Source organism: Brassica rapa, chromosome A09, assembly GCF_000309985.2.
Source record: "Brassica rapa cultivar Chiifu-401-42 chromosome A09, CAAS_Brap_v3.01, whole genome shotgun sequence".
NCBI lineage: Eukaryota > Viridiplantae > Streptophyta > Magnoliopsida > Brassicales > Brassicaceae > Brassica > Brassica rapa.
Window position 1 is genome coordinate 1,707,018 of NC_024803.2, and position 12,779 is coordinate 1,719,796.

General features: G+C 42.4%; 3 protein-coding genes across 3 annotated transcripts; all 3 read left to right on the plus strand.

Annotated features, from left to right (window-relative positions):
• Positions 1–33: 33 nt before the first annotated feature.
• LOC103848441 (F-box protein SKIP19) lies at positions 34–3,498 on the plus strand. The gene is made up of 2 exons (XM_018659322.2): positions 34–1,135; positions 1,214–3,498. The coding sequence occupies exons 1-2, from the start codon at positions 804–806 to the stop codon at positions 1,773–1,775; spliced, it is 894 nt and encodes a 297-aa protein (XP_018514838.2). The 5' UTR covers positions 34–803; the 3' UTR covers positions 1,776–3,498.
• On the plus strand, positions 3,220–4,311 carry LOC103848434 (F-box protein SKIP19). The gene is made up of 2 exons (XM_009125340.2): positions 3,220–3,627; positions 3,759–4,311. The coding sequence occupies exons 1-2, from the start codon at positions 3,266–3,268 to the stop codon at positions 4,258–4,260; spliced, it is 864 nt and encodes a 287-aa protein (XP_009123588.2). The 5' UTR covers positions 3,220–3,265; the 3' UTR covers positions 4,261–4,311.
• Positions 4,312–11,727: 7,416 nt separating this feature from the next.
• Positions 11,728–12,764, plus strand: LOC103846474 (F-box protein SKIP19). The gene is made up of 2 exons (XM_009123407.3): positions 11,728–12,083; positions 12,160–12,764. The coding sequence occupies exons 1-2, from the start codon at positions 11,785–11,787 to the stop codon at positions 12,650–12,652; spliced, it is 792 nt and encodes a 263-aa protein (XP_009121655.1). The 5' UTR covers positions 11,728–11,784; the 3' UTR covers positions 12,653–12,764.
• The last annotated feature ends 15 nt before the right edge of the window (positions 12,765–12,779 follow it).

The following is a 12,779-nucleotide window of genomic DNA, read 5'->3' on the forward strand; positions in this document are numbered from 1 at the left end:
ATGTGCCATCGTATAACAGACTCTAGATTTTCCAAAGCAGTTGTGCTTTACTCAGGCTCGGCTCATAAAATTTTCAGCATTGTACTAATTAATTTTTTTTTCTATCAAAATATAATTGTATTATCCTATATTAGAAAATTGGGAGCCTAATGTTTACGTTTTTTTAAAAAAAATTAGGGCCCTATTTTCTTAACAAAAAAAAAAACGACCTAGTGCAAAAGCACCCTCAGCCCATGCCTTTCCGGCCCGGTGCTTACTTGCGCTATTACATCGAGAGTGACGATGATGCTCTGGTGGATACGCATGTGAAAATCCTTGGATGTTCCTAGTTTCAATGAACTTGTGTGGTTGTGTTATGTGCCGACCTTGGTACTTACTATGTCTTTTCACGTTTGCAAGGTTTTTGTCTTTCTTCCATAACTACACCCAATAGAAAAGTTTAATGGGTTATTGTTTCATCTTTCTTCGACTATATGATATCTTGATTTGAAATTTAACATGCTGCCCAAGCCCTAATGTTAGATTGCCCTAAATTATGTTGTAGAAATGTAATACCATGAAAAAAGTATGGAGTACTAAATGTTTTGAACGTTGAAAGTTGAAACTGCTTCACTCTCTAATTTAAATGGACTAGAGACAAGTTGACCGTTAAAGTAAATGGTCTGTCTCTTCCTCTTAACCGTTGTCATCTTTCTTGGGACCATATGGTCATTGAGTGATGGAGATGTCTACGAGAAGTTTTGGAACTTAACCAATGCCCTTTAAATAGATGGACTTGAGACAACTTTGATTATCAGAGCAAAATGGTTTCTTCCTCTTCGTCTTTGACACCGGTGATGAAAGACGGAGAGTGTAGAAGCTGGTCGGAGCTGCCCTATGTATTAACGTCATCGATCCTGCGCAGGCTCGACTACACTGACATATTGGTAAACGCACAGAGAGTGTGCAGATCGTGGCGTCGCGTCTGTAAAGACCCTGCCATGTGGAGCAAGATTGATTTGCGTGACCTAGGAAAATTTCGGTACCTCGTCAAGACCTTGTGCCGTCACATTCTCGATCTTAGCCAAGGAGGCTTGGTTGAGCTTGACATGTGGTATATCGGTCCTGACTCTCTCCTCGACTACATCGCCTATAGGTTCTCTCTCTCCAATTTCTTTTGTGAATATGTTTACTTTTCTTCAGTTTTTAACTTTTTACACGCAATTACTTGTAGGTCAAGTAACCTGAGAAGCCTTAAACTTGACTTAATCTCTATGATAACAACTGATGGACTTACAGAAGCGCTTGGGAAGCTTCCATTGCTTGAAGAACTCGAGCTCTCGCGCTACACATTGTCTGGAGATTCTCTGAAAGTTGTAGGCCAGTCTTGTCCTAAACTGAAGACACTGAAGTTACACTCCCTTGAGATCCGGCCTCCTGGTTACGGGAACGATGATGATGCTCTAGCTATCGCTGAAACAATGCATGGACTTCGCTTCCTCCTGCTTTTTGGAAACTGTTTAACAAAGGTCGGTTTAAACGCCATTCTTGATAATTGTCTTGATTTGGAGCATCTTGATTTGCGTCTATGTTTCAACTTTAAACTTGTCGGGGATCTGGAGAAGCGGTGTTCCGAGAGGATCAAAGTTTTGAGACGACCTTTTGACTCTCCTGACTGCCCATATGATGAGAGGGAGATCCATGCTGATATATCTGACGATGAGGTCCCTTTCGTGCCAGATGTTAATTCTTACGGTGTCTTCGAAAGTGACAGTGACTACTCTGACAGCGATTAAGACAACCCGTTGATGAATTATGTTTTCGAGATGCATTGTCTTCGTTCGTTATCTCTTCACTGTGGTTTCTGAAGACTTTCTTGTCTAATAGCATGCGTCATTTGCTTTTGCAGAACTATTATTTTTTTTTTATGTTAACTTATTATGAATCTATTCTACAATGTTAAATAAATCCTTCTGCAAGTTAGAATTGTCCAAAATAATGTTCTGTTTAAAAATCAGAAATAACAAGAAACGCAAAAATGAGTTATGTAATATCTATGGCCCTGTTCTGCTTCAGGTTGAAATGTTTCATCATTATATGGTAGCGGAACGGTCAGTGAATCTCAGTTAAAACTACTGAGGTTTTGGTACAAATCAATCAACAGCAAAGTTCCTTGTGGCTGAAGAAATGGCCAAACTAGCACCATATCGAGCTCTGGTCTTGTAATCTGTAACCCCTTGGCACCCAAGTTGTGATCTGAAATATTTTTTTTGTTTAACATGAGATACTTTTCACATCATTTTTTTGTTTAACATGAGCTCTGGTCTAGTAATCCCTTTGTATCTTACTGTTCTTCTGTAAATATTATATCATGTTTCTAACTCTTGCATGCACAACTATCTGCAGTTCATGTAATCTGAGAATCTCTCGAGGTTTCATACTGCTCATCGTCAGCAAAGTCTGTGAAAGTCGTAGGTAAGTTTTGTCCAAATCTGGAGACATTGAAGTTAAACTCGCGGTGCTTACTTGTGGCCTTACATCGAGAGTGACGATGATGTTCTAGTGGATACCCATGTGAAATCTTTAGGAAATCTTTAGGTGTTCCTAGTTTCAATGAAATTGTTTATCCTTTGGTTATGTGACCGACCTAGTACTAATGTCTTTTTTGCATTTGCAAGGTTTTTTTTTCTCTGCAATAACTACACTCGATAAAAGTTTTATGTGTGATCGTTTCATCTTTCTTCGACCAGGTCTTTGAATCTGACTATTTTCCAAGGCCCATGTTTGTACTAGAATTATGATACCTTGATTTAACAAGCCGCCAAGCCCTAATTACTTTGCCTAAACTATGTTGTTGATACGTAATGTCATGAATATATGGTCTTTTTGAAACTGCTTCACACACTGACACACTTATATAATGAACCTGAGGCAGTTTGACCATTGAGAGACAATGGACTCTTCCGCGTCGATATTGTCATATTCCTTGGGACCATATGGTCATTGAGTATTCGTTATGTTCACGAAGAAAAGTCTTGGAACTTGAAAGTTGAAAGTTGAAACTAATTCAAAATGCATAAACTAGCGTGGTGAAAAGCCCTAGTATATAGGAAAATTTTTGAAAGTTGAAACTGCTTCACATACTTATTTATTGAACTAGAGGCAGTTTGACCATCCAGAGAATATGGTCTCTTCCTCTTAGCGCCGTTGCTGTCTTCCTTGGAAACATATATGTCTACCAAAAGTCTTGGAACATGATACTACTTCACTCCCTTTATTTAAATAGATGGAGTTGAGACTGTATGATCATCAGACAAAAATGGCCTCTTCACCATCGACTCCAGTGATGAAAGAAGACGGAGAGTGTAGAAACTGGTCGGAGCTTCCGTATGAATTAATGGCATCGATACTGAGCAGGCTCGACACCTTTGACATATTGGAAAACGCTCAGAAAGTGTGTACATCATGGCATCGCGTCTGCAAAGACCCTGCCATGTGGCGGAAGATTGACTTTCGTTACTTTGGAGATAAGAAGTACAACCTAGAGATCATGTGCCGTCACGCAGTCGATCTTAGCCAGGGAGGCTTGCTTGAGATTGACATTTCGTGTTTCGGTACTGATTCTCTCCTCAACTACATCGCCGATAGGTTATTAGTCTCTCTCTCTTTCTCAAAATTTTGTATAGGTTAGTTCATAGCAGAGGTCACGTGGTGCTAGGAAAATATCTTTTGTGAATATGTTTTTTTGTCTTATCGTTGTTACACGCGATTACTTGCAGGTCAAGTAACCTGAGAAGTCTTGAACTTGCATTAATCTCGGTAACAACTGAGGGACTTGCAGAAGCCATTGGGAAGCTTCCATCGCTTGAAGAACTCAAGATCACAGAATTCGCTATGTGGGGAGGTTATCTGAAAGTTGTAGGCCAGTCTTGTCCTAAACTGAAGACATTGAATTTAAACTGCATTAGAATTGGATTCGATCCTCCTTTTTACGTGAGTGACGATGATGCCCTAGCTATAGCTGAAACAATGCATGGACTTCGCTTCCTCCAACTTTTTTCAAATGGTTTAACAGATGCTGGTTTAAAAGCCATTCTTGATAATTGTCCTGATCTTGAACATCTTGATCTAAATCATTGTTTCAATGTTAACTTTTCCGGAGATCTGGAGAAGCGCTGTTCTGAGAGGATCAAAGTTTTGGTACGACCTGGTAGTCCGAGAATTTTTGATTTTTCTATATTTGAGGACTCCGTCACGCTAGATAGTGATCATGACCTGTAATTTAGCAGGTGATAGTGACTATTGTGACAACGATCTGTATGAGATTTAAGATGACCCGTTGGTGAAATCTGTGTTTCTAGATGCATTGTGTTCGTTGGTGAAATGTTTTCAGTGTTCAACTTGTTTATGAGTACATTATTTTCTATGTAATGCATCTTTTTCTATGTTAATTGATTATGATGAATCTATTCACAACATTAAATAAATCCTTTTCGCAAGTTAAATAGCTCAAAATAACTGTCTGGAGATTGTAACTTTAAAAATCAGAAAGAGCAAGACAAAGCATATCATCTCTCCTCATCTGTTGGTTCTTCAAGTTTGTTATACTACTAGATCTGTATCCTGTAAATACAGTTTCAGATACTTTTCTCTCAGCAAAATCCTGAGAAAGCAGGGGATGATGATCTGTTATTGTTAATAATGGAGGAGATTTGTTTACCATCACATCACACACTCTAGAGAAGCCTCACAAGCCCCTGGAGATTAAGTAAAAAACCAATGTTATCATTTGAACCATGTTTAGTAATAAACCATTAAATGGAAGCATAACGATCTGAGCGTCTCTGCAAAAAAAGAATGAGGTTTTGGAACAAATCCATCAACTGCAAAGTTCCTTGTGGCTGAAGGGATGGTCAAACGCGATCCATGAAGCTCTGGTCTTGCAATTACTTTATTTGTGCTATGAAGACTAGTCAATCTGCGGAGCTGATAATTCGAGTGGCAAGACTGGGTAATGAACTCGTTCATGTAATCTTTCTAGGTAACTCCATAAGCAGTTTTAGTGGACGTATGTATGTGCCCTCTTCAATGCCTCAAGAGTAGCTTTTGAGGATGTAAGTTTTAAACATGTTCCTTGCAACGCCAGTCACAAACTCTTTTCAAAAAAAAGTGGACCACCTTTTGGTTCAGTTTAGAAAGGCGTTAACACAACTTGTGAAACATGATTTTTTTTTTTTGAAACACACTTCATTTAATAAAAATTAGTTGGAGGTCATAAAGGCCTCACTTACACCAAGCACATGCTTTGCTAACAAGTCTGCAGCATAGTTTTCTTCTCTAGGAATCCAATTAAAGCAAACAGAATCAAAGAAAGTAGAGAGAATTAAAATATCAGCGAGAACTCCATATAGTTCCGGAACGGAGGTATCATTAAGCACGCAGTTGATTAGGATCTTTGAGTCCGACTCCACCCTCAGGTTCATGATGCCCACTTCTTTACAAGTCTGTAACGCTTCTCTTAGCGCAAGCCCCTCTGCCATCAGTGGGGAAAGTACGTTGTTTTCCACCAGGGAGTAAGAAGATGAGATGTCGTTATGGGTCAAAACCCAACCTAGCCCCGCTCTAGCTGTTACTACATTCCAGGCTGCATCTGATCTGAGAATTGTATCTGAGGCACTCCCTTGTTGAGGTAATCTCTTCTTGTGCGCCTTTGATAGTTTTACCTGTCCATCTTGCCACTCACGGGCCATTACAATCACTTTTGTCAGAGAATCCTCTGTTTCCACTCTGATATTAGAAAACACAAGTTTATTTCTGGCAGTCCATAATCCCCACATGATCCAGGGCGCCAAGTGAACTGCTGCAATACCCGTCGGAGGCAGGCATTGTCTTGTTTTCACATGGTTCCAGAACTCCCTTAAATCTATCATTCCACTAAAATCAACTTCGCCCACAAAAGGGGCAGCCTGCCACACAGCTTTTGCAAACTCACATTGATAGAATAGATGAATTATAGATTCAGGTTCTCCACATCTCTTGCATCGGGGGTCGACCTGTAAATGTCTGTCTTCCAATCTTGTTCCCACTGGTAGAGCACCTCGCAGCGATTTCCAAATTAACATCTTGACCTTCGGGGCTGTCTGCAAGTTCCAGACTTCTTGGTTCCAGTTCCCCAAAATTTGCAGGTTCTCAACATCATTTGAAGCTTCAAAAGCCGCATGATAACCTGATTTGGTTGAGTAATCTCCATTTTTCGTTCCCAGCCAACAAAGCCTGTCCGGAGCCCCCGACCTGCTTGCTTTGATCTTTAGAATTCGTTCCTCATCCCAATGACAGATTTCTTTGATTTTTCCTATGTCCCATTCAGCAGAGTTCGGTTTGAAAAGGTTAGCGACTTTGAGATTGCAGGTTTGTTCTGTTGGTGGCCCCATAAGTCTTTCATGGTGTTTTAAGCTGATCCACGGGTCTTTTCCAACCGTGTGATTCCGACGCTCTGCTTTTAACCTTCAGAAAATTCTCCTCTGTGCAGTACTTCCCACAGAGGACTTGGCTCAGTAGACTTTGTGGTTTATTGATAATTCTCCAACTGAGTTTACCTAGGAAAGCATCATTGAAGCTTTGAAAATCTCGGAGCCCGAGGCCTCCCTTCTCTTTTGGTTGGGCAAGCTTGTTCCAAGCCACCCATGCCATCTTCTTTTTTCCAGTTCTGTCATCCCACAAGAACCGAGTTACTGCAGACTGGATTCTCTTAATCAGTGATAGAGGCAATTTGAAACAGGTCATGGCATGAGATGGAATGGGGGAAAGAACACTTTTCAGCATCACCAACTTTCCGGCAGAGGATAAGTGTCGATTTGACCAGCTGCTCGCCTTTTGTTTAATTCTGTCGACAATCCCTGCAAACCAGTCTCTCTTGCGTCTCCCGAAGTGCTCCGGTAAACCCAAATATTTCCCGGTCCCTCCTTCCTTATGGATTTGTAATTCATCCTTGATAGCCTGTTTTAATGATGCTGGAGCTTTGCTTGAAAAAGTTATCGCAGATTTCTCCGCATTAATCTTCTGTCCGGAAGCTGTCTCATAGCGCCTCAGAATTCCTTTCAAGGCTTCCCGGCTAGACTTGTCGGATTTAAGGAAAAACATAGTGTCATCCGCAAACAAGAGATGGTTAATGAAAGGACTGCCCCGAGCAACCTGAATGCCCTTCAAAGACCCATCTTCTTGTGCTCTGTTACAAAGTCCCGAAAGCACCTCGCTACACAAAATGAATAGGTAAGGTGAGAGTGGGTCTCCTTGACGGATTCCCCGACTCGGTCGAACTCTTCCTCTAGGCGAGCCGTTGATGAGGAAAGAGTAAGTAACAGAAGAGATACACTGCATGATCCAGCTTATCCATCGTGAATGGAACCCCATTCTAAGTAAAACAGCTTCAATAAACTCCCACTCGAGCCTATCATACGCCTTACTCATGTCGGTTTTCACCGCCATTGCGCATCTTTTCCTTGCCTTTGATGTCTTCAGTGTATGAAGCACTTCATGTGTTATGAGAATATTATCCGAGATCGCTCTCCCGGGCACAAAAGCAGATTGGTTTGGGGAGATTACTGAATCCAGAACCGGTTGTAATCTGCGAGTGAGGATCTTGGATATAATCTTGTAATATACGTTGCAGAGTGCGATCGGCCGGTAGTCAGAAACCCGCTGTGGACTCGTTACCTTGGGTATTAATCGGATATGGGTGTTATTAATACCCAGGGGGAAGGTTCCGGACTCAAAAAAATCTCTGATTTCTTGTACTACTTCCTCACCAATCTCTGTCCAGTTGGACTGATAAAAACTCGCCGAGAAGCCGTCCGGGCCCGGCGCTTTATCAGCATGAATAGAGAAGAGAGCCTCTCGAATTTCCACTGCCGAAGGGATCTCAATAAGCTTTAGATTGGTTTCTTCTGATATTACTGGCTTGAGAGCAAAGTCCACTGTTTCAGTTCTGTTCCCCTCTTGTGATGTAAATAAGCCATTAAAATAGCTTACAATCACCTTTGCAATGTCCTCCTCCTTATACACTATCTCGCCTGCCTCATTTTCGATTACAGAAAATGCATTTGCTCTTCTTCTTTTCCTGGCAGTAGCATGAAAAAATCCGGTGTTTCTATCCCCCAAACTTAACCAAAGCAATCTGCTCCTCTGCCTCCAATAAGCTTCTTCTGCCGCATAAGCCGATGAGAGCTCTGTTGTGATCCTTTGAATAAGATTTGTGTCGTTTTCTGGTCCACTGAGCAGCCTATTAAGCTCTGCTTTCTTCTTTTCAATCTCCTCTCTGCTATTTAAGCCTTGTAGTTTGCTCCATTCCATGATTGCTCTTCGAACTCTACTGATCCTTTCGCTGACTGTTCCTGAGGTACTTTTCCAATTATCAGCGATCAGCTTCTTTACCTCCTCGTTATCCTTCAAACGACGGTCAAATCTAAACAGCCCTCTTCGCCGCTTTCTCTCAGGTTCGAAGAACGAGAGCAGCGGTTTGTGGTCAGATGCTTCATATGCCATATAATGACATCGAGCAGAAGGGAAAGTCTCCGCCCAGCTGCTGTTAGCTATGGCTCTGTCCAGACGACATCTCACAAGATGATCTCCTCTTTGGCCTCGCCAGGATAAAGGGTCGCCGGAATGTCTCAAATCAAATAGATCGCCTTCTGAGAATAAGGTTCTCAGGTCACTAAACGATCCCTCCGGCCTCTCAGGCCCGCCTAGTTTTTCATCTGCATTGAGGAGGTCGTTGAAATCCCCTGTTATAAACCAAGCAGCATCCCGATCGTGAGAATTTGAGATGAGCTGATTCCATTGAGCTCTGCGCAAGTTTCGATCTGTGTTTCCATAGATAAATGAAGAGTAAAATTTCTTCCCTTCAAAGGTGATACAAGTTTCAATACAATTTGCATTAGAAGAGATAACATCAAGAACAACATTCTCTTTCCAAAACAGTGCTAGTCCTCCTGCTCCGTGACCCGTCGGAGGGACTAAATGGTGGTGATCATAATTCAGGTGTTCCAGTCGCTGCAGGACCATCTCAGAGGGGTTTTTGGTTTCCATAAGAAAGATTACATCTGGGTCATTACGTCTTTTAATCTCTCTTAGTCTTCGAACTGTCCGGGGATTGCCCAACCCCTGACAGTTCCAGCTCAATATTGCTAAGGAACCAGACTTGATGGATTTTGAAAATCCACCGTCTTCTTCCTCTTTGGTAGATAATTTCTCAGAAGCTGATTATCTGATATTTGAGAAGCATTGTCCTTCGAGACAGAGGGTTGGGCTCTGGAGCGTCCCTTAGCAACTTTCTGAACTTTTGAGGATTGTCCGGCATCTGTGGGGATCTTCCTCCGACATGGTGTTGCTTTTGTTTGTTGGATTTTCCTCTTTCGAGAGCACGCCCCTTCCACAATTTTTGGGGTCTGTTGAGCTTTACTTTTTCCTGGAGGCCGTCCTGGTCTCCTTTTAACTCTGGTTTCAGTTGCTACCTCTAGGTCAGGTACCTGTGAGGCTGAAAGTGGACCCAGTCTGAGCACCATTGGGAGTTTTTCTTGCTCTGTTTCTGTTAATGGAGCCGAGGACAGTCTGAGTGTTGCTGGGATCCGCTCTCCGCTGTTTTCCATTTCTGGGGGAAAAGATAGTCTACTTGCAACAGGGATGCGCTCCGCCGTGGATTCCATATGAGGCATCTCCAACGGTGATCCGCCTGCGAGAGAGGCTCTCACCATTTGGGCTGCTGATTCTTCAATCTCCCCATGTTTCTCAGCCAATCTGACCCTCGCTCTTCTGGCTGCGCTTTCTGTTGGGTCAGGAACATTTATGTATTGGTTCATCACCTCGCGAACCTCCCCAATAGCTACTTCCAAAGCCTCCTTTGGGAGAGGGGTTTGTATATTTTTCAGAGGACACCCATCTGAATTTTTTTCCAAATTTTTTGAAGATGTAGATTCTTCTCTCCCTTCAAACTCTCTAGACTTTGGAATTTCTCTATAGAAAGATTGAGGTCCCTGAAAGGAGCATCTGTTATCATATCTATGAGGTTGGATATTTCGATGACTTTTGGAGTAAGGAACTCTTTCGAAATTCTGCTTTTGATTCCCATGTCGAGATGAGCGTTCTCTGATGTCTGTTCTCTGGAACCTCCTGTTTTGGTAGCTTCGGTCATCTCTAGAGCGATGTTGAGTATCTCTCTCTCTGCGCATATCAAATCGCCTCTCCAAAGAGCAGTTTGTTTCCATGGTGTTAACAGTGTCTTCTCTACCCCTAGAGGAGGTGAATTTGAAGTGATTCCCCTGATTTTGGGACACCTCATCTCTGTTATTAGTGCTTATCCTCACGTCCTCCCTTTCTCGAATATTAACTTCTTGAGCTATAAGCGCTTTCTTCTGGGCTTTTGCCTCGAGGCAATCTCTAAACTCGTGATCGAGCCTGCCGCATAAGGAGCAATGTCTTTCCAGCCTTTCATAAACCAGTGTTACATCAACTTCTTCACCACTAGAATATTCTATCACTGAGGACTTTATCAAGGGAAGCCTCCCATTAACGTGAACCCGCATACGAGCTGCCATATTGGTAATGTCTATAGACTCTACAAACCCAATATCTTCACCTAAGGTCCTCAAAGTTCCCTCGGTCCAGAGATGGACTGGGATGCCTTGAACCTTAATCCAGAATGGTATAAGAGATGGAAAACTTGGAGACAGGGTAGGTTCCCACCTTTGTAAAATTATCATCCACCTAGCATAATGGTACGGTCGCTTTTCCAGTACCGCCAACAGATCAGCTTCTGTTTCAAATTCAAATTTGAACAACCCCTGTCCCAAGTCTGCTCCAATGGGGGGAGTTTCTGTTCGCCAATGTTCAGTAAAGAAGGGAATGAGGCTCCAGACTTTTTGAAGCGAAGGGTTGGTAACTCTGCCAATCAACGTAAGAGCATGCTTCTGTAAGATGGAGGGACTGTCCGGTGCTTGAACTCGAACTCTAGCAGTTCGTGGGGGTTCATGTTCTCCCGCAGCAACTCCCTTTCCCTTTTCAGCAGCTGAGAGTCTTCTAGCCATTTTGAGAACTTTCCTTAGTGGATGGCGTCTCTCCAATAAGCGAAGTGAGGTTCAAACAGACTTCCAAAGTACTTTGGTAGTAAAATACGATTCAAACGGGAATAGATTGACCGGAACCCCAGTCTAACAGTGGTGTTTTTCAAACTCGAATTTGAATCCCAAGAAACCGCTACAAGCTTACAACGAAAGCTAAAGGGAGCTGGGAACAACTAAGCCATGGTGTAGTGGAGGTCGGAGCCGTCATCTTTTAGTACTCCGGTGGGTAAGATATCGGCGGTAGCGGACCCTCCGACACAGGCCGGGGGCTGAACCCGGTTGTTAAAGGGCTGTTCGGTTAATTGCCCTGTGGATATTACTGGAAAAGGGAAGACTTTTGAAAAAGTAGAAAAAGGGAATAAACTTTTTAGCTCAGAGTAGGAGAAGTTTAGACAAACGAGAAAGATATCACTCAAAGGTACGAGGGGTAAAGACCGCTCTCGAGACAAGTGTCTGGGAGCATATTATCTCACTACTTGTATGTGTTCTTGTGAAACATGATTAAAGACTGGGCTTACTTACTATACTTAAGCCTGAATTATTTTGTTGTTACATGTTTTTTTTTTGAATAATTAAAGTAATTTTGTTATTACATGTTACTACGAGGACCGAACCGTAAATAAGAGACAGAAGCAGAACGCCCAAAAAACCTAGTTTTTGCACCTCCCAAAATCTCATCGACTCTCAGGTGATGAAAGAAGGAGAGTGCATAAACTGGGCGGAGCTTCCGTATGAACTAATGTCATCCATCCTGCGTAGGCTCAGCTCGATAGATATATTGGAAAACGCTCAGAGAGTGTGTACATCATGGCGTCACGTATGTAAAGGCCCTGAGATGTGGCGTAAGATAGACATGCGTAACCTAGTAGACGTGGGGTACACCCTCGAGATCATGTGCCGGCATGCAGTCGATCGTAGCCAGAGAGGCTTGGTTGAGATTAACATTTGGCATTTCGCTACTGATTCTCTCCTCAACCACATCGCTGAAAGGTTATAATTAAGTCTCTCTCTTATTGTTATTTGTCTTTTAGTTGCCTTCAGTTTTTTGAACTATAATTACTTGCAGGTCAAGTAACCTGAGAAGCCTTAGACTTGTAATGTGCTCTCGAATAACAAACGATGGACTTGCAAAAGCACTTGCGAAGCTTCCACTGCTTGAAGAACTCGAGTTCTCATACTGCCCACTCTCAGTAGAATCTCTGAGGCTTTCGGGCCGGTCCTGTCCTAATCTCAAGACGCTGAAGCTGAACCGCCTGAGGTTGATGCGTTTTCCGTACGAGAGTGACGATGATGCTCTAGCAATCGCTGAAACAATGCCCAAACTTAGCCACCTCCAGCTTTTCGCAAACAGTTTAACAGACGCTGGTTTAAACGCCATTCTTGATAATTGTCCCAACCTTGAGCATCTCGATCTACGTGAGTGTCGCAGCGTTAAACTTTCAGGAGATCTGAGGAAGCGGTGTTCCGAGAGGATCAAAGTTTTGAGAGAACCTTTTGGTTGCATCATGCTTTCTCATGTTTTGGAACTTATTTACGATATGTTACACATCTCAAGATGATTATCCGTATGCCCCCTTGTTACCAGTTTAGTAAAAGTTTGTGAGTTTATTCTGCTACATTAAAGATATCAAGGACGTTTGCCAGTGAGAATTAAAGCTTTTTTATTCAAAAGTAAGACCGGATAAT

What these genes read in the sequence shown, in the direction of transcription:
- LOC103848441 (XM_018659322.2), top strand. Translation starts at nt 804, where the DNA reads ATGGTTTCTTCCTCTTCGTCTTTGACACCGGTGATGAAAGACGGAGAG. An exon ending in CTCGACTACATCGCCTATAG is followed by an intron (nt 1,136 to 1,213) that starts GTTCTCTCTCTC and finishes AATTACTTGTAG; the next exon opens with GTCAAGTAACCTGAGAAGCC.
- LOC103848434 (XM_009125340.2), top strand. Translation starts at nt 3,266, where the DNA reads ATGGAGTTGAGACTGTATGATCATCAGACAAAAATGGCCTCTTCACCA. An exon ending in CTCAACTACATCGCCGATAG is followed by an intron (nt 3,628 to 3,758) that starts GTTATTAGTCTC and finishes GATTACTTGCAG; the next exon opens with GTCAAGTAACCTGAGAAGTC.
- LOC103846474 (XM_009123407.3), top strand. Translation starts at nt 11,785, where the DNA reads ATGAAAGAAGGAGAGTGCATAAACTGGGCGGAGCTTCCGTATGAACTA. An exon ending in CTCAACCACATCGCTGAAAG is followed by an intron (nt 12,084 to 12,159) that starts GTTATAATTAAG and finishes AATTACTTGCAG; the next exon opens with GTCAAGTAACCTGAGAAGCC.